The sequence below is a fragment of the Scyliorhinus torazame genome, chromosome 29, assembly GCF_047496885.1.
Source record: "Scyliorhinus torazame isolate Kashiwa2021f chromosome 29, sScyTor2.1, whole genome shotgun sequence".
Taxonomy (NCBI): Eukaryota; Metazoa; Chordata; class Chondrichthyes; order Carcharhiniformes; family Scyliorhinidae; genus Scyliorhinus; species Scyliorhinus torazame.
The window spans coordinates 9,393,552-9,415,066 of NC_092735.1; the positions used below are offsets into that span (position 1 = coordinate 9,393,552).

Here is a 21,515-nt window from a genome sequence, read left to right on the forward strand (position 1 = left end):
CTAAAGGATGGGGAATTGAGGGGCTTTTCACAGGAACTTCATCGCGGTGTTAATGTAAACCTATGTGTGACACTCAGAAAAATGATGATGATCTTTTTCCATTAACTTCAATTGTTGAGGACTCTACAAAGTAGGAGCATATCATTCAGGAGTGAAATTAGGAAACGCGTCGACACAGAAAGGGTGGTAGGAATTTGAAAGTCTTCCACAAATTAGGGCAGCACGGTAGCACACGTGATTAGCACAGCGCCAGGGTTCCAGGTTCGATTCCCCGCTGGGTCACTGTCTGTGCGGAGTCTGCACGTTCTCCCTGTGTCCGCGTGGGTTTCCTCCGTATTGTCCCTATATTTCTAACACAGCTTTGTCAATCAAGCACACTCCAAGCACAAGTATAGAAATGCCCTCACCTTATCGTAGTGGTCACTTGTCAACTGATGGACATCTCTGTTCAATACGTTTGAGGAATTTCTAGTTGAAAATCCCCGATCTGTCTGTAATGGGGCAGGAAGCAGGCGGGTGTTTTAATGATTTGGAGAACAGCCTGTGCATTTACATCATCACTTCATAGCTTCATCCGGCGGCCAATTGCCAGACGGTCCAGCAGGCCAAAGGGCAAGCAGCATCCGAGCATGCTCCGGATGGAGAGTGGGCCCCAGGACCTGACGAGTCTCAGTGCGCGTGCCGAAACTGTCAGCAATCACCTCTGGTGGAGCCCCGACGCAAAACTAGAAGGTCAAAACTTTAGAGAAAGAGGAAACGTTTCACGCTGAATGGAGGGGAGGTGTTGCTTAAGTTACACCCGAGGTGCACTTCCCTGGTTTGCGTCGAAGGTGATTTTTACCCAGAATTAGGAATATACAATTGGGGAAATGTTAGGAAGTTGGAATGAAATGGAAAGTACAGAATTGGATGAAAAAGAAAGTGACAGGGATTTAGCTGCGCTGAGGACTTGTGAGGCACAACTTAGCCTCGCAGCAGGGGTGCAATTTTGTGCAGCAAAGTTGGAGATTAGCAGTCAACGGACCGAGATCATAGCCACGCCCAGTTGATTCTCTTAGAGAATCAGGCTGTTGTCAAAAAAGACAGCAGAAGTCTGTCTATGTCAGTAAGTCCTACCTCTAAACTAGAAGAAACGTTCCCAAAAGAAAGCAACAGGTCCTGTGTGGTAATTATTTTCTGGATTCGGCTCATAGTGTTAAAACCTATGGGGTGTTGTTTTGGAGATGGGGTATTCTCGGTGTTTAGGAAAGTAGATAGATTTGGATTGGGGGGGGGGTAATTTAAGTATACTGTCTGGGTAACCATTATTGTGGTTAATTGTAAATGTTGTTCTATACTGCCTGCTGTGTATTTTAACGTTTGTTTTTTTAATAATTTACAACAAAAACTGACCCCTTTCCTCACCGGGTTTCAACTCTGCTCACATTTTTTTTCCAAATTGCAAAAAATAAAACCAGCGTTCCAAGTTTCCCTTCTTGGATTGGGAATGCCCCCACATTGAACATAGGTGGATACAGACGGTTGGTCTAGATAGGACACGTGATGGGCGCAGGCTTGGAGGGCCGAAGGGCCTGTTCCTGTGCTGTCTTGTTCTTTGTTCTTTGTATCAGGGAAGATCATTAACAGAAATTTTACTGCAGCTGTACAGGGCCTTGGTGAGGCCACATGTGGAATACAATGTACAGTTTGCTCTCTTTATTTGATAAAGGATATAATTATGTTTGAAGCAGTTCAGAGAAGGTCCATGTGTCTCGTTCCTGGGAAGGAGGACGTATCTAATGAGAAAAGGTTGTACAGATTGGGCCTATATCCACTGGGGTTTAGAAGGATGAGAGGTGATCTTATTGAAACATATAATAATAATAATAATCGCTTATTGTCACGAGTAGGCTTCAATGAAGTTACTGTGAAAAGCCCGTCGCCACATTCCGGCGCCTGTTCGGGGAGGCTGGTACGGGAATTGAACCGTGCTGCTGGCCTGCCTTGGTCTGCTTTAAAAGCCGGCGATTTAGCCCTGTGCTAAACCAGTCCCTTATTGAATGGCGGAGCGGGCTCGGAGGGCCGAATGGACCACTTCTTATACTAAGTCCGATGTTCATTTAAAAAACAATTTTACAATAAATTTAGAGAACCCAATTATTATTATTTTTTTCTATGTTCATTTTATATCTGAGATGAATAAATATCTGTTAACTAAAGCTATTCAGATATTAGCTTTATGGTTATCCCTGCCATCAACGGCAGGGATGTGGAATTGGGTCACCCATCAGCTGGGTTTAATTGAATGGGGGGGGACTCAAGGGGCTGAATGGCCCCCTTCTGGACTATGTTCCGAACGCAGTCTCATCAATTTCACCCGCCTCCCAAGGACTGATACAAAAATGCTCTTACATTATCATAATTGTCACTTGTTTGTAGATAGATATCTCTGTTCAATGAGTTTGAGAAGGTTCTGTTTGGGAATGCCCGATCGGTCTGCATTGGGACAGGAAGGAAACAAGTTATTGAAAAAGTTTGGAGACCAATATTTATATTTCACTACTTCGCTCCTTCCAGTGACAACATATTGGGCAAGTGCGCTTTTGACGACCGATGAACATTCTCGACGTGATCCCGATACTCAATGTTGACACTGCAAACGAGACCCGTTCTTACCCAGGGAATCTTCGATCCCAGGGAATCCCGCGCAACACCGCACGGATAGGGGAGCCGGCATCGTCGCCCGACTGCCGAGTTTGCCGTCTCATGCCAGCGGCAGAAACCCCAACGAATAGCCGGCCGCTGCAACGGGGAAAAACAGGGCCGGAAGCTTCCGATCAGGATTCGCAGAGTTCCGCCGGGCACACAATCATTCCAGACACGGACCGAGAGGCTGCTGCAGGATTCGGTGTCCGGGGGGATTCACGCACAGGCTTCCAAGAACCAAAGGGTGACGCGAATGCTCGATAGCGCCACGAAACCGGCTCGTAACAAATTGGCAGCCGATTTTCCGCTGCCAAAACGGGAGTTCAAAATCTTTTGGAGGCTCATTAATTTAGTCTCGCGACAGCCTTGAGTTGATTTGAGGTTGAAAACCGTCACAATATTTTCCAGAAGGAGGCCTTTCAGCCCATCGGGTCTGTGCCGACCCTCTGAAAAAAGCACTCCACCCAAGCCCATGCCCTATCCCCGTAACCCTATAACCCAAATGATCAGAGGATTGGATAGGGAGGACAGTGAGAGCCTTTTTCCTCGGATGGTGATGTCTAGCACGGGGGGACATAGCTTTAAATTGAGGGGAGATAGATACAAGACAGATGTCAGAGGTAGGTTCTTCACTCAGAGAGTAGCAAGGGCGTGGAACGCCCTGCCTGCAACAGTAGTGGACTCGCCAACACTAAGGGCATTCAAATGGTCATTGGATAGACATATGGACGATAAGGGAATAGTGTAGATGGGCTTTAGAGTGGTTTCACAGGTCGGCGCAACATCGAGGGCCGAAGGGCGTGTACTGCGCTGTAATGTTTTATGTTCTATGTTCTATGCACATCTTTGGACACTAAGGGGCAATTTATCAAGGCCAACCCACCCAACCTGCACATCTTTGGACTGTGGGAGGAAACCGGAGCACCCGGAGGAAACCCACGCACACACGGGGAGAAAGTGCAAACTCCACATGGACAGTGACCCAAGCCGGAATCGAACCTGGGACCCTGGAGCTGTGAGGCAGCGGCGCCAACAACTGTACCGCCGCGCCGCCCCCGAAGTGAATGGCAAATAAAATCGGCTGCTGATTCACGCCGAGCGTGTTTCGCCTTGCCAGCGTCACCCACATCCCAAGGGAGGAAACAAGAGTAACCGTACCGTATTGTGCCTGTCGTTCGTTTGTAGATAGACATCTCTGTTCTGTGAGTTCGAGGAGGTTCTGTTTGGGAACGCTCTACCAGTCTGCAATGAAACAGGAAGCAAACAGGTGTTTTAAAGGCAGAAGTGGAGAATGTACTGGAAATGTTCTGCGGGTCAGGCAGCACGTCTGGGGAGGGAAACAGACATCAGCAGGAGAGGGCCCAGGATTGGCAACATTCAAACCAGGGTGTGGGCAGAGGGAAGGGAAGGCGAGTTGGGGGCAGCGATTGGAGAGAAGCGGGAGCTCCGGACATGGAGCGCCGGACAGGGATCGACCCGGGGGGGTGGGGGGGGGATGGAGGTCATGTACTGGAATTTCCAGGAATGGATCCAGCCAGATTTGCCAACTCTAGTGGCAACCAGATCACACTCGGGTGAGATGCCCCCTTGAGGATCATGCTCGATGGGAGTATTGAAACCTAGGACTCCATTCAATCAGATCCTTTCCCAGTTGTGGCTCGGAGGGGGAGAATGGACGGGGCCAATCAGAGTCAAGCTGCCAGTTTACCTTTTCAAAGAATGCTTGGCAGTTAACTGTCAGTCATAATTAACTGGTGCACTCTGCATGGCAAATCAGAATGCACTTGCCAACCAATCAGCACTCTTTTCTCATGTCGTACCAGTTGATTTGGTATTGGTGTTCTTGGGCGGGATTCTCCGACCCCCCGCCGGGTCGGAGAATCGCCGGGGGCTGGCGTGAATCCCGCCCCCGCCGGTTGCCGAATTCTCCGGCACCGGATATTCGGCGGGGGCGGGAATCGCGCCGCGCCGGTTGGCGGGCCCCCCCCCAGCGATTCTCCGGTCCACGAAGGGCTGAAGTCCCGCCGCTGTCAACCCCACGCCAGCCGGCGTGGATTGAACCACCTTTGGGACGGCGGGACACGGCGGAGTGGGCGGGCTCCAGGGTCCTTGGGGGGGGGGGGGCGTGAGGCGATCTGGCCCCGGAGGGGTGCCCCCACGGCGGCCTGGCCGTGGGGCACTCTTTTCCTTCCGCCTTCGCCATGGTCTCCACCATGGCAGAGGCGGAAGAGACCCTCCTCCACTGCGCATGCGCTGGGATGGCGTGAGCGGCCGCTGACACTCCCGCGCATGCACCGCACGGCAAAGTCAGTTTCCCGCCAGCTGGCGGGGCGGAAATCAGTCCGCCGCGGGCCTAGCCCCTCAAGGTGAGGGCTCGGCCCCTCAAGATGCGGAGATTTCCGCACCTTTGGGGCGGCGCGATGACGGACTGATTCGCGCTGTTCTTGGCGCCAGTCGGCGGACATTGCGCCGATATCGGAGAATCCCGCCCAAGGTGACTGTTCTGATGAGTGCAAGAGGAAAAGCTTCAACAACATGTCTCTTTTCAGCAATACTGGAAATGTTGTTGCTGATATCCTTCCCAAAGTTTTCCTTCAAGGATGGGTTGGCCAAATGGCTGGAGCACGTGCAGAACAACACAATCAACAGCGTGCGTACAATTCCCCCGGCGACTGGGGTGATTCTCGGGGCCGCCTCCTTGTCTTTCCCAACCCTCAGACAAGGAGGTGGTTACATACAGAGGCAGAGAGAGAGAGAGAGAGAGGGGGAGAGAGAGGGGGAGAGAGAGAGAGAGGGGGGGAGAGAGAGAGAGAGAGGGGGAGAGAGAGAGAGCGGGAGAGAGAGGGGGAGAGAGAGAGAGTGGGAGAGGGGCAGAGAGAGAGAGAGAGAGAGGGAGTGGGAGAGGGAGTGGGAGAGGGGCAGAGAGAGAGAGAGAGAGAGGGGGAGAGAGAGAGAGAGTGGGAGAGAGAGGGGGAGAGAGAGTGGGAGAGGGGCAGAGAGAGAGAGAGAGAGATGGAGTGGGAGAGGGAGGGAGAGAGAGGGAGAAATAGAGAGAGAGAGAGGAAGAGGGAGCGAGAGAGAGAGAGCGGGACAGGGGGAGGGAGGGAGAGAGAGAGAGAGAGGGGGAGAGAGAGAGGGGGAGAGAGAGAGTGGGAGAGGGGCAGAGAGAGAGCGAGAGAGAGGGAGAGAGAGAGAGAGTGGGAGAGGGGCAGAGAGAGAGAGAGAGAGAGGGAGTGGGAGAGGGAGGGAGAGAGAGGGAGAAATAGAGAGAGAGAGAGAGAGAGGAAGAGGGAGCGAGAGAGAGAGAGCGGGAGAGGGGGAGGGAGGGAGAGAGAGAGAGAGGGAGAGGGTGAGGGAGCGAGAGAAAGAGAGAGTGAATGAGAGAAAGAGAGAGAAAAAGAGAGAGAGTTAGAGAAAGAGAGAGTGAAGAGAAAGAGAAAAAGAGAGAGGGAGAGGGAGAGAAAGAGTGAGAGTGAGAAATAGAGAGAGAGCGAGAGGGAGAGCAAAAAGAGAGAGAGAGCCAAGAGAAAGAGAGAGAAAGAGGGAGAGAGAGAACGAGCGAGAGAAAGAGAGAGAGATGAGAGAGAGAGAGAAGAGAGAGAGAAGAGAGAGAGTGAAGAGAGAGAGAGAAAGAGCGAGAGAGTGCGAGGGAGAGAGAAATGAAATGAAATGAAATGAAAATGAAATGAAAATCACTTGTCACAAGTAGGCTTCAAATGAAGTTACTGTGAAAAGCCCCTAGTCGCCACATTCCGCCGCCTGTTCGGGGAGGCTGGAACGGGAATTGAACCGTGCAGCTGGCCTGCCTTGGTCTGCTTTCAAAGCCAGTGATTTAGCCCTGTGCTAAACAGAGAGAAAGAGAAAAAGGGAGAGAGCGTGATGGAGAGAGAGAGCGAGGGAGAGAGAGCTGAGCGACCACCCTCCTTGCTCTGCACACTGTGTCGGACTGTGACAGCCCAGAAGGATAAAGCTCGCTCCAAGGTGATTAAATCCACCAATTCCACTAGGTGGCAGATTTTCTAAACTGGTGCTCGCAGAATAAGGCGTCAGACAATCTGGAGCCTCAGATCCCGGGCTGCAGGTCGCTCTGACCCCAGATTCCTGCCTTTGCCGCAATGTCCGGCACGGGAAGAACAATTAGTTTTCTTTATAACTCCCTGAGATGTGGGCGTCGCCGGTCGGCCGTCATTTGATGCCCATCCCAAACAGCCTTTGAACAGAGCCTATTTCAACTAGGCCGTCCCAGGGGGGCGGTTATAAGAGTTAACCACATCGCGGTGGGTCTGGAGGCAAGCGGAGGCCAGACCGAGAAAGGATGGCTGATTTCCTTCCTTCGAGGACATTAGCGAACCATTGATGATTAGATCATCAGAAACCAGCTTTTAACTCCAGATTTATGAACTGAATTTAAATTCCCCCAGCTGCCGGGGTGGGATTTGAACCCAGGTCCCCAGAGCTTTCGCCTGGGCCTCTGGATTACTAGCCCAGTGACATCACCACTGTGGTGATCTGCATCACTGGAAATACACAAGGGGTTAATGTAAATACACTAAGACCAGATAACCACTAGAGGGAGCACCAGAGAACAAAGAACAAAGAAAAGTACAGCACAGGAACAGGCCCTTCGGCCCTCCAAGCCCGTGCCGACCATGCTGCCCGACTAAACTACAATCTTCTACACTTCCTGGGTCCGTATCCCTCTATTCCCATCCTATTCATGTATTTGTCAAGATGCCCCTTAAATGTCACTATCGTCCCTGCTTCCACCACCTCCTCCGGTAGCGAGTTCCAGGCACCCACTACCCTCTGTGTAAAAAACTTGCCTCATACATCTACTCTAAACCTTGCCCCTCGCACCTTAAACCTGTGCCCCCTAGTAATTGACCCCTCTACCCTGGGGAAAAGCCTCTGACTATCCACTCTGTCTATGCCCCTCATAATCTTGTAGACCTCTATCAGGTCTCCCCTCAACCTCCTTCGTTCCAGTGAGAACAAACCGAGTTTATTCAACCGCTCCTCATAGCTAATGCCCTCCATACCAGGCAACATTCTGGTAAATCTCTTCTGCACCCTCTCTAAAGCCTCCACATCCTTCTGGTAGTGTGGCGACCAGAATTGAACACCATACTCCAAGTGTGGCCTAACTAAGATTCTATACAGCTGCAACATGACTTGCCAATTCTTATACTCAATGCCCCGGCCAATGAAGGCAAGCATGCCGTATGCCTTCTTGACTACCTTCTCCACCTGTGTTGCCCCTTTCAATGACCTGTGGACCTGTACTCCTAGATCTCTTTGACTTTCAATAGTCTTGAGGGTTCTACCATTCACTGTATATTCCCTACCTGCATTAGACCTTCCAAAATGCATTACCTCACATTTGTCCGGATTAAACTCCATCTGCCATCTCTCCGCCCAAGTCTCCAAACAATCTAAATCCTGCTGTATCCTCTGACAGTCCTCATCGCTATCCACAATTCCACCAACCTTTGTGTCGTCTGCAAACTTACTAATCAGACCAGTTACATTTTCCTCCAAATCATTTATATATACTACAAAGAGCAAAGGTCCCAGCACTGATCCCTGTGGAACACCACTGGTCACAGCCCTCCAATTAGAAAAGCATCCTTCCATTGCTACTCTCTGCCTTCTTTGACCTAGCCAGTTCTGTATCCACCTTGCCAGCTCACCCCTGATCCCGTGTGACTTCATCTTTTGTACTAGTCTACCATGAGGGACCTTGTCAAAGGCCTTACTGAAGTCCATATAGACAACATCCACTGCCCTACCTGCATCAATCATCTTAGTGACCTCCTCGAAAAACTCTATCAAGTTAGTGAGACACGACCTTCCCTTCACAAAACCGTGCTGCCTCTCACTAATACGTCCATTTGCTTCCAAATGGGAGTAGATCCTGTCTCGAAGAATTCTCTCCAGTAATTTCCCTACCACTGAAGTAAGGCGCACCGGCCTGTAGTTCCCGGGAATATCCTTGCTACCCTTCTTAAACAGAGGAACAACATTGGCTATTCTCCAGTCCTCCGGGACATCCCCTGAAGACAGTGAGGATCCAAAGATTTCTGTCAAGGCCTCAGCAATTTCCTCTCCAGCCTCCTTCAGTATTCTGGGGTAGATCCCATCAGGCCCTGGGGACTTATCTACCTTAATATTTTTAAGACACCCAACACCTCGTCTTTTTGGATCTCAATGTGACCCAGGCTATCTACACACCCTTCTCCAGACTCAACATCTACCAATTTCTTCTCTTTGGTGAATACTGATGCAAAGTATTCATTTAGTACCTCGCCCATTTCCTCTGGCTCCACACATAGATTCCCTTGCCTATCCTTCAGTGGGCCAACCCTTTCCCTGGCTACCCTCTTGCTTTTTACGTGTAAAAAGCCTTGGGATTTTCCTTAACCCTATTTTCCTTAACCCTATTTGCCAATGACTTTTCGTGACCCCTTCTCGCCCTCCTGACTCCTTGCTTAAGTTCCTTCCTACTTTCCTTATATTCCACGCAGGCTTCGTCTGTTCCCAGCCTTTTAGCCCTGACAAATGCCTCCTTTTTCTTTTTGACGAGGCCTACAATATCTCTCGTTATCCAAGGTTCCCGAAAATTGCCGTATTTATCCTTCTTCCTCACAGGAACATGCCGGTCCTGAATTCCTCTCAACTGACACTTGAAAGCCTCCCACATGTCAGATGTTGATTTGCCCTCAAACATCCGCCCCCAATCTATGTTCTTCAGTTCCCGCCTAATATTGTTATAATTAGCCTTCCCCCAATTTAGCACATTCATCCTAGGACCACTCTTATCCTTGTCCACCAGTACTTTAAAACTTACTGAATTGTGGTCACTGTTACCGAAATGCTCCCCTACTGAAACATCTACCACCTGGCCGCACTCATTCCCTTATACCAGGTCCAGTACCGCCCCTTCCCTAGTTGGACTGTCTACATATTGTTTTAAGAAGCCCTCCTGGATGCTCCTTACAAACTCCGCCCCGTCTAAGCTCCTGGCACTAAGTGAGTCTCAGTCAATATTGGGGAAGTTGAAGTCTCCCATCACCACAACCGTGTTGTTTTTACTCTTTTCCAAAATCTGTCTACCTATCTGCTCCTCTATCTCCCACTGGCTGTTGGGAGGCCTGTAGTAAACCCCCAACATTGTGACTGCACACTTCTTATTCCTGATCTCTACCCATATCGCCTCACTGCCCTCTGAGGTGTCCTCCCGCAGTACAGCTGTGATATTCTCCCGAACCAGTAGCGCAACTCCACCTCCCCTTTTACATCCCCCTCTATCCCGCCTGAAACATCTAAATCCTGGAACGTTTAGCTGCCAATCCTGCCCTTCCCTCAACCAGAGACATGACACACAGACAGTCAACCAATAGGCCAGTCAGATAGGACACGACCAGTGGGCAGTCACGATACACACAGAGGTGACACTACCACAGGGGGGCATTACACCAACTCATATATAAGGGCACAGCACACAAGGGGCGGAATTCTCCGACCCCCCGCCGGGTCGGAGAATCGCCGGGGGCTGGCGTGAATCCCGCCCCTGCCGGTTGCCGAATTCTCCGGCATCGGATATTCGGCGGGGGCGGGAATCGTGCCGCGCCGGTTGGCGGGGCCCCCCCCCCAGCGATTCTCCGGCCCGGATGGACCAAAGTCCCGCTGCTGGAATTCCTGTCCTGCCGTGGATTAAACCAACTCTCTTACCGGTGGGACAAGGCGGCGGGGCGGGCTCCGGGGTCCTGGGGGGGGGGGGGGGGCGCGGGGCGATCTGGCCCTGGGGGGTGCCCCGACGGTGGCCTGGCCCGCGATCGGGGCCCACCGATCCACGGGCGGGCCTGTGCCGTGGGGGCACTCTTTTCTTTCCGCCTTCGCCATGGTCTCCACTATGGCGGAGGCGGAAGAGACCCCCTCCACTGCGCATGCGCGGGGATGGCGTGAGCGGCCACTGACGCTCCCGCGCATGCGCCGCCCGGCAAAGTCAGTTTTGCGCCAGCTGACGGGGCGGAAATCAGTCCGCCGCGGGCCTAGCCCCTCAAGGTGAGGGCTCGGCCCCTCAAGATGCTGAGATTTCCGCACCTTTGGGGCGGCGCGATGACGGACTGATTCGCGCTGTTCTTGGCGCCAGTCGGCGGACATTGCGCCGATATCAGAGAATCCCGCCCAAGGTGACTGTTCTGATGAGTGCAAGAGGAAAAGTTTCAACAACATGTCTCTTTTCAGCAATACTGGAAATGTTGTCGCTGATGTCCTTCCCAAAGTTTTCCTTCAAGGATGGGTTGGTCAAATGGCTGGAGCACGTGCAGAACAACACCAATCTACAGCGTGCGTACAATTCCCCCGGCGGCTGGAGTGATTCTCGGGGCCGCCTCCTTGTCTTTCCCAACCCTCAGACAAGGACGTGGTTACATACAGAGGCAGAGAGAGAGAGGGGGAGAGAGAGAGAGAGAGGGAGAAATAGAGAGAGAGAGGAAGAGGGAGCGAGAGAGAGAGAGCGGGAGAGGGGGAGGGAGGGAGAGAGAGAGAGAGAGGGAAAAATAGAGAGAGAGAGGAAGAAGGAGAGGGAGAGAAAGAGTGAGAGAGAGTGAGAAATAGAGAGCGAGAGGGAGAGCAAAAAGAGAGAGAGAGCCAAGAGAAAGAGAGAGCGAGAGAAAGAGGGAGAGAGAGATAGAGCGAGAGAGAAAGGGCGAGAGAAAGAGCGAGAAAAAGAGAGAGAAGAGAGAGAGTGAAGAGAAAGAGAAAGAGCGAGAGAGTGCGAGGGAGAGAGAAATGAAATGAAAATGAAATGAACCACTTATTGTCACAAGTAGGCTTCAAATGAAGTTACTGTGAAAAGCCCCTAGTCGCCACATTCCGCCGCCTGTTCGGGGAGGCTGGTACGGGAATTGAACCGTGCTGCTGGCCTGCCTTGGTCTGCTTTCAAAGCCAGCGATTTAGCCCTGTGCTAAACAGAGAGAGAGAGAAAGAGAAAAAGGGAGAGAGCGTGATGGAGAGAGAGAGCGAGGGAGAGAGAGATGAGCGACCACCCTCCTTGCTCTGCACACTGTGTCGGACTGTGACAGCCCAGAAGGATAAAGCTCGCTCCAAGGTGATTAAATCCACCAATTCCACTAGGTGGCAGATTTTCTAAACTGGTGCTCGCAGAATAAGGCGTCAGGCAATCTGGAGCCTCAGATCTCGGGCTGCAGGTCGCTCTGACCCCAGATTCCTGCCTTTGCCGCAATGTCCGGCACTGGAAGAACAATTCGTTTTCTTTATAACTCCCTGAGATGTGGGCGTCGCCGGTCGGCCGTCATTTGATGCCCATCCCAAACAGCCTTTGAACAGAGCCTATTTCAACTAGGCCGTCCCAGGGGGGCGGTTATAAGAGTTAACCACATCGCGGTGGGTCTGGAGGCAAGCGGAGGCCAGACCGAGAAAGGATGGCTGATTTCCTTCCTTCGAGGACATTAGCGAACCATTGATGATTAGATCATCAGAAACCAGCTTTTAACTCCAGATTTATTAACTGAATTTAAATTCCCCCAGCTGCCGGGGTGGGATTTGAACCCAGGTCCCCAGAGCTTTCGCCTGGGCCTCTGGATTACTAGCCCAGTGACATCACCACTGTGGTGATCTGCATCGCTGGAAATACACAAGGGGTTAATGTAAATACACTAAGACCAGATAACCACTAGAGGGAGCACCAGAGACATGACACACAGTCAACCAATAGGCCAGTCAGATAGGACACGACCAGTGGGCAGTCACGATACACACAGAGGTGACACTACCACAGGGGGGCATTACACCAACTCATATATAAGGGCACAGCACACATGGGGCGGGATTCCCCACTCCCGCGCCGGTTGGGAGAATCGCCTGGGCCGCCAAAATTTCCCGCGACGCCGGTCCGACACCCTCCCGCCATTCTCCCAAGCGGCGGGAACGGCCCGGTCGAGTTCCGCGGGCCGCAGGTCGGAGAATCGCCCGAGACACCCAAAATGGCGATTCTCCGGCACCCCCTGCTATTCTCAGGCCCGGATGGGCCGAGCGGCCAGGCCAAAACGGCGGGTTCCCCGCGGCGCCGTCCACACCTGGTCCCCCACACCTGGGGACCAGCGCAGGAACGCTGGGGGGGGGGGGGGTGCGGCCTGCGGGGTGGGGGGAAGGGGGATCCTGCACCGGGGGGGGGGGGTACCTCAAATGTGGGGTGGTCCTCGATCGGTGCCCACCGATCGTCGGGCCGTCCACTCTGAAGGAGGACCTCCTTCCTTCCGCAGCCCCGCAAGATCCGTCCGCCATCTTCTTGCGGGGCGGACTCGGAGAGGATGGCAACCACGCATGCGCGGGTTGTGTGGCGCCGTCCGCGTTATGTATGCGGCGCCGCCTTTACGCGGCGACAAGCCCTGGCGCGTGTAGATGACGCGGCCCTGCTCCTAGCCCATTATCGGGCCCTGAATCGGTCGGGATACAGGCCTTTTCGCGCCGTCGTGAACCTCGACGGCGTTCACGACGGCGTGGGCACTTTGGCACGGGAGTGGAGAATCCCGTCCAGGATCTTCCTCTTTCCAGTGGAGACACTCAGTGAGTACAGACACAGGGTTGATTGAACATCACACCCACCACGTGGATTGTAGCAGACTGGTTAGTCAGTCTGAGTAGCTATAGCAGGATTAACAGTAGCTTCGAATCCAAGTGGGAGAATTGTTAATAGTTCAATAAACGTGTTGAAGCTATCTCCAAGTCTGAACCTTCCTTTGTCAGAGCGCACATCAATGACGCAGCTAATGCTACGTCAAGAGCAGAACACAACACCCACCTCGCCAACACCTCCCGAGCTCGCCCCTGAACGTCATTGGGCCGGAACTTTACTGAAACAGCGTAGCCCATTGGTTAGACGCATGACGGGACTGCAAGCAGCTTTTTCCTTAACCAATGAGTGTTAAGGATTGAGAATAAACAGGATTAATTGGACAAATGGAATCAAATCAGGTACTGAGTGAGAATTAGAGGGAAGGTTTGGATTAAGAGAAAGAAAAAGGTTTTGACAGTTGAAAAAATTTATGGCAACAATTAACGACCCGAAGAATGTGACTGGACATTTTAAACTCTTCCTTTTCTGCCCTAGAGAGGTTATCTGGCTGTCATTGACAATTGCCGCATGTCCTAAGAGGATGTTGTTGATCAGGGACTTCCATTGGTTAGCACTGCTGCCTCACGGCACCGAGGTCCCAGGTTCGATTCTGGGTCACTGTCCGTGTGGAGTTTGCACATTCTCCCCGTGTCTGCGTGGGTTTCACCCCCACAACCCACAGATGTGCAGGGGAGGTGGATTGGCCACGCTAAATTGCCCCTTAATTGGAAAAAAAAGAATTGGGTACTCTAAATTTATTTTTTAAAAGATATAGCACTCTGGACGAGGGGATCGAAGGATATGGAGGGAAGGAGGGATCATTGAATATGGAGGGAGGGAAGGCGGGATCGATGGATATGGAGGGAGGGAAGGCAGGGTCAATGGATATGGAGGGAGGGAAGGTGGGATCGATGGATATGGAGGGAGAGAAGGCGGGATCAATGGATATGGAGGGAGGGAAGGCGGGATTGAAGGATATGGAGGGAGGGAAGGCGGGATCGAAGGATATGGAGGGAGGGAAGGCGGGATCGATGGATATGGAGGGAGGGAAGGCGGGATCGATGGATATGGAGGGAGGGAAGGCAGGGTCAATGGATATGGAGGGAGGGAAGGTGGGATCGATGGATATGGAGGGAGGGAAGGCGGGATCGATGGATATGGAGGGAGGGAAGGCGGGATCGATGGATATGGAGGGAGGGAAGGCAGGGTCAATGGATATGGAGGGAGGGAAGGTGGGATCGATGGATATGGAGGGAGAGAAGGCGGGATCGATGGATATGGAGGGAGGGAAGGTGGGATCGATGGATATGGAGGGAGGGAAGGCGGGATCGATGGATATGGAGGGAGGGAAGGCGGGATCGAAGGATATGGAGGGAGGGAAGGCGGGATCGATGGATATGGAGGGAGGGAAGGCAGGGTCAATGGATATGGAAGGAGGGAAGGCGGGATCGAAGGATATGGAGGGAGGGAAGGCGGGATCGATGGATGTGGAGGGATGGAAGGCGGGATCGATGGATATGGTGGGAGGGAAGGCAGGGTCAATGGATATGGAGGGAGGGAAGGCGGGATCGAAGGATATGGAGGGAGGGAAGGTGGGATCGATGGATATGGAGGGAGGGAAGGCGGGATCGATGGATATGGAGGGAGGGAAGGCGGGATCGATGGATATGGAGGGACGGAGGGCGTGATCGATGGATATGGAGGGAGGGAAGGTGGGATCGATGGATATGGAGGGAGGGAAGGCGGGATCGATGGATATGGAGGGAGGGAAGGCGGGATCAATGGATATGGAGGGAGGGAAGGCGGGATCGATGGATATGGAGGGAGGGAAGGTGGGATCGATGGATATGGAGGGAGAGAAGGCGGGATCAATGGATATGGAGGGAGGGAAGGCGGGATCGAAGGATATGGAGGGAGGGAAGGCGGGATTGAAGGATATAGAGGAGGGAAGGGAGGATCGATGGATATGGAGGGAGGATCGGGCTATTGAGCTGGATGATCAGCCATGATAGTAATAATGGGGATTTTCACAGTAACTTCATTGCAGTGTTAATGTAAGTCTACTTGTGACACTAATAAATTATTATTGACTGGCAGAGCAGGCTCGATGGGCCGAATGGCCTCTTCCTGCTCCTATTTTCTACGTTTCTGTGTCCGTTAATCCCCTGAATTAGCTGGTTGATTTGTGCATTACTAACAGCGTGCGTCCCTGGTTATTTTTACCCAGTGAGACCTGACCAATTGTATCGAGCCTATCCCATTCTTCACTGTGTCTGTTAGAAAGCGTCCCCGATACCAAGCCAACCCTGCCTCTGCTGCCCGCTTCACTGCTCACTGCTAACCAGCTGCACTAAAGTGAAAATCCTGACCTTGTCACCTGTGAGGGAAGACCAGCGATATCGTGCGTAAGGGTTTGATTCCTCCGCAGAGTTGAACCTTGTGTCTCCCTGATGGCTCAACTCCCCACGGTACTGACCTGGCGCCTTTAATGTGGGAACATGCACTTCACCGGAGAAGCGGGTGGATTGGATTGGATTTGTTTATTGTCACGTGTACCGAGGTACAGTGAAAAGTATTTTTCTGCGAGCAGCTCAACAGATCATTAAGTACATGGGAAGAAAAGGGAATAAAAGAAAATACATAATAGGGCAACACAACATATACAATGTAACTACATAAGCACTGGCATCGGATGAAGCATACAGGGTGTAGTATTAATGAGGTCAGTCCATAAGAGGGTCATTTAGGAGTCTGGTGACAGTGGGGAAGAAGCTGTTTTTGAGTCTGTCCGTGCGTGTTCTCAGACTTCTGTATCTCCTGCCCGATGGAAGAAGTTGGAAGAGTGAGTAAGCCGGGTAGGAGGGATCTTTGATTATACTGCCCGCTTTCCCCAGGCAGCGGGAGGTGTAGATGGAGTCAATGGATGGGAGGCAGGGTCGTGTGATGGACTGGGCGGTGTTCACGACTCTCTACAGTTTCTTGCGGTCCTGGGCCGAGCAGTTGCCGTACCAGGCTGTGATGCAGCCCGATAGGAAGCTTTCTATGGGGCATCTGTAAAAGTTGGTAAGGGTTAATGTGGACATGCCGAATTTCCTTAGTTTCCTGAGGAAGTATAGGCGCTGTTGTGCTTTCTTGGTGGTAGCGTCGACGTGGGTGGACCAGGACAGATTTTTGGAGATGTACACCCCTAGGAATTTGATGCTAACCATCTCCACCTCGGCCCCATTGATGCTGACGGGTGTGTACAGTACTTTGCTTCCTGAAGTCAATGACCAGCTCTTTAGTTTTGCTGGCATTGAGGGAGAGATTGTTGTCGCTACACCACTCCACTAGATTCTCTATCTCCCTCCTGTATTCGGACTCGTCGTTATTCGAGATCCGGCCCACTATGGTCGTATCGTCAGCAAACTTGTAGATGGAGTTGGAACCAAATGTTGCCACGCAGTCGTGTGTGTACAGGGAGTAGAGTAGGGGGCTAAGTACGCAGCCTTGCGGGGCGCCGGTGTTGAGGACTATTGTGGAGGAGGTGTTGTTGTTCATTCTTACTGATTGTGGTCTGTTGGTCAGAAAATCGAGGATCCAGTTGCTGAGTGGGGAGCCAAGTCCTAGGTTTGGAGCTTTGATATGGGGGCGCGTAAAGAGGTATTGGGACAGGTGATCGACTGCTTGCCCAGAGCAGCAAGGATTTAAGTAGAGTTGGAAGGATTTAGGAAGGGAGCTTCTGGCTCATGCACGGTCGGCAATGACAGAGCGATTGAAACTGAGAATATGCTAGGGGAATTAGGGGAGCGCAGATATAGAACATAAAACATAGAAAATACAGCACAGAACAGGCCCTTCGGCCCACGATGTTGTGCCGAACCTTTGTCCTAGATTAATCATAGATTATCATAGAATTTACAGTGCAGAAGGAGGCCATTCGGCCCCCTGAGTCTGCACCGGCTCTTGGAAAGAGCACCCGACCCAAACTCAACACCTCCACCCAACACCAAGGGCAATTTTGGACACTAAGGACAATTTATCATGGCCAATCCACCTAACCTGCACATCTCGGAGAGTTGTGGGGGATGGGGGAGATTACAGAGATAAGCAGGTGATTACAGAGATAGGGGGGTGATTACAGAGATAGGGAGGAGATTACAGAGATAGTGAGGAGATTACAGAGATAGGGTGGTGATTACAGAGATAGGGAGGAGATTACAGAGATAGGGAGGTGATTACAGAGATAGGGTGGAGATTACAGAGATAGGGAGGAGATTACAGAGATAGGGAGGTGATTACAGAGATAGGGAGAAGATTACAGAGATAGGGAGGAGATTACAGAGATAGGGAGGAGATTACAGAGATAGGGAGGGGATTACAGAGATAGTGAGGAGATTACAGAGATAGGGAGGGGTTACAGAGATAGGGAGGGGATTACAGAGATAGGGAGGAGCTAACAGAGATAGTGAGGAAATTACAGAGATAGGGAGGAGGTTACAGAGGTAGTGAGGAGATGACAGAGATAGGGAGGAGGTTACAGAGATAGGGAGGAGATTACAGAGATAGTGAGATTACAGAGATAGTGAGGAGATTACAGAGATAGGGAGGAGGTTACAGAGATAGCGAGGAGATTACAGAGATAGGGAGTGGATTACAGAGATAGGGAGGGGATTACAGAGATAGGGAGAGGACTATAGAGATAATGAGGAGATTACAGTGATAGTGAGGAGATTACAAAGATAGGGAAGGGATTACAGAGATAGTGAGGAGATTACAGAGATAGTGAGGGGATTACAGAGATAGGGAGGAGATTACAGAGATAGGGAGGGGATTACAGAGATAGGGAGGGGATTACAGAGGTAGTGAGGAGATTACAGAGATAGGGAGGGCATTATAGAGAACATAGAACATAGAAAATACAGCACAGAACAGGCCCTTCGGCCCACGATGTTGTGCCGAACCTTTGTCCTCGATTAATCAGAGATTATCATTGAATTTACAGTGCAGAAGGATTCCATTCGGCCCTTTGAGTCTGCACCGGCTCTTGGAAAGAGCACCGTACCCAAACTCAACACCTCCACCCAACACCAAGGGCAATTTTGGACATTAAGGGCAATTTATCATTGGCCAATTCACCTAACCTGCACATCTTTGGACTGTGGGAGGAAACCGGAGCACCCGGAGGAAACCCACACAGACACGGGGAGGACGTGCAGACTCCGCACAGACAGTGACCCAAGCCGGAATCGAACCTGGGACCCTGGAACTGTGAAGCAATTGTGCTATCCACAATGCTACCGTGCTGCCCTTAAGAACAAATATATCTACACTATATCATTTTACCATAATCCATGTACCTATCCAATAGCTGCTTGAAGGTCCCTAATGTTTCCGACTCAACTACTTCCACAGGCAGTGCATTCCATGCCCCCACTACTCTCTGGGTAAAGAACCTACCTCTGATATCCCTCTTATATCTTCCACCTTTCACCTTAAATTTATGTCCCCTTGTAATGGGTTGTTCCACCCGGGGAAAAAGTCTCTGACTGTCTACTCTATCTATTCCCCTGATCATCTTATAAACCTCTATCAAGTCGCCCCTCATGCTTCTCCGTTCTAATGAGAAAAGGCCTAGCACCCTCAACCTTTCCTCGTAAGACCTACTCTCCATTCCAGGCAACATCCTGGTAAATCTTCTTTGCACCTTTTCCAAAGCTTCCACATCCTTCCTAAAATGAGGCAACCAGAACTGTACACAGTACTCCAAATGTGGCCTTACCAAAGTTTTGTACAGCTGCATCATCACCTCACGGCTCTTAAATTCAATCCCTCTGTTAATGAACGCGAGCACACCATAGGCCTTCTTCACAGCTCTATCCACTTGAGTGGCAACTTTCAAAGATGTATGAACATAGACCCCAAGATCTCTCTGCTCCTCCACATTGCCAAGAACTCTACCGTTAACCCTGTATTCCGCATTCATGTTTGTCCTTCCAAAATGGACAACCTCACACTTTTCAGGTTTAAACTCCATCTGCCACTTCTCAGCCCAGCTCTGCATCCTATCTATGTCTCTTTGCAGCCGACAACAGTCCTCCTTACTATCCACAACTCCACCAATCTTCGTATCGTCTGCAAATTTACTGACCCACCCTTCAACTCCCTCATCCAAGTCATTAATGAAAATCACAAACAGCAGAGGACCCAGAACTGATCCCTGCGGTACGCCACTGGTTACTGGGATCCAGGCTGAATATTTGCCATCCACCACCACTCTCTGACTTCTATCGGTTAGCCAGTTCGTTATCCAACTGGCCAAATTTCCTACTATCCCATGCCTCCTTACTTTCTGCATAAGCCTACCATGGGGAACATTATCAAATGCCTTACTAAAATCCATGTACACTACATCCACTGCTTTACCTTCATCCACATGCTTGGTCACCTCCTCAAAGAATTCAATAAGACTTGTAAGGCAAGACCTACCCCTCACAAATCCGTGCTGACTATCCCTAATCAAGCAGTGTCTTTCCAGATGCTCAGGAATCCTATCCTTCAGTACCCTTTCCATTACTTTGCCGACCACTGAAGTAAGACTAACTGGCCTGTAATTCCCAGGGTTATCCCTAGTCCCTTTTTTGAACAGGGGCACGACATTCACCACTCTCCAATCCACTGGTACCACCCCTGTTGACAGTGAGGACGAAAAGATCATTGCCAACGGCTCTGCAATTTCATCTCTTGCTTCCCATAGAATCCTTGGATATATCCCGTCAGGTCCGGGGGACTTGTCTATCCTCAAGTTTTTCAAAATGCCCAACACATCTTCCTTCCTAACAAGTATTTCCTCGAGTTTACTAATCTGTTTCACACTGTCCTCTCCAACAATATCGCCCCTCTCATTTGTAAATACAGAAGAAAAGTACTCGTTCAAGACCTCTCCTATCTCTTCAGACTTAATACACAATCTCCCGCTACTGTCCTTGATCGGACCTACCCTCGCTCTCGTCATTCTCATATTTCTCACATATGTGGAAACGGCCTTGGGGTTTTCCTTGATCCTACCTGCCAAAGATTGTTCATGCCCTCTCTTAGCTCTCCTAATCCCTTTCTTCAGTTCCCTCCTGGCTATCTTGTATCCCTCCAATGCCCTGTCTGAACCTTGTTTCCTCAGCCTTATACAAGTCTGCTTTTTCCTCTTAACAAGACATTCAACCTCTCTTGTCAACCATGGTTCCCTCACTCGACCATCTCAGATAGGGAGATTACAGAGATAGTGAGGAGATTACAGAGATACGGAGGAGATGACAGAGATAGGGATATTACAGAGATAGGGAGATTACAGAGATAGGGAGGAGATTACAGAGATAGGGAGGGGATTACAGAGATAGTGAGGAGATTACAGAGATAATGAGGAGATTACAGAGATAGGGAGATTACAGAGATAGTGAGGAGTTTACAGAGATAGGGAGGGGATTACAGAGATAATGAGGAGATTACAGAGATAGGGAGATTACAGAGATAGTGAGGAGATTACAGAGATAGGGAGGGGATTATAGAGATAGGGAGGAGATTGCAGAGATAGGGAGATTACAGAGATAGTGAGGAGATTACAGTGATAGTGAGGAGATTACAGAGATAGGGAGGGGATTACAGAGATAGTGAGGAGATTACAGAGATAATGAGGAGATTACAGAGATAGGGAGATTACAGAGATAGTGAGGAGTTTACAGAGATAGGGAGGGGATTACAGAGATAATGAGGAGATTACAGAGATAGGGAGATTACAGAGATAGTGAGGAGATTACAGAGATAGGGAGGGGATTATAGAGATAGGGAGGAGATTGCAGAGATAGGGAGATTACAGAGATAGTGAGGAGATTACAGTGATAGTGAGGAGATTACAAAGATAGGGAGGGGATTACAGAGATAGTGAGGAGATTACAGAGATAGGGAGGGCATTATAGAGATACGGAGGAGATGACAGAGATAGGGATATTACAGAGATAGGGAGATTACAGAGATAGGGAGGGGATTACAGAGATAGTGAGGAGATTACAGAGATAATGAGGAGACTACAGAGATAGGGAGATTACCGAGATAGTGAGGAGATTACAGAGATAGGGGGAGATTACAGAGATAGTGAGGAGATTACAGAGATAGGGAGATTACAGAGATAGTGAGGAGATTACAGAGATTGGGAGGGGAT

The 21,515-nt window shown here is 50.7% G+C and overlaps 1 protein-coding gene across 3 annotated transcripts in view; it reads right to left on the reverse strand.

Annotated features, from left to right (window-relative positions):
• LOC140403843 (uncharacterized) overlaps positions 1-21,515 on the reverse strand; it is a 349,170-nt gene that overhangs the window by 163,927 nt on the left and 163,728 nt on the right. For all 3 annotated transcript variants that reach the window (XM_072492027.1, XM_072492026.1, XM_072492028.1), the window contains 3 exons: positions 3,844-3,927; positions 2,392-2,475; positions 408-491 (listed from right to left, as the gene is read on the reverse strand). In XM_072492027.1, the coding sequence (XP_072348128.1) occupies positions 408-491; positions 2,392-2,475; positions 3,844-3,927 (252 nt within the window). The remainder of the gene's footprint in view (positions 1-407; positions 492-2,391; positions 2,476-3,843; positions 3,928-21,515) is intronic.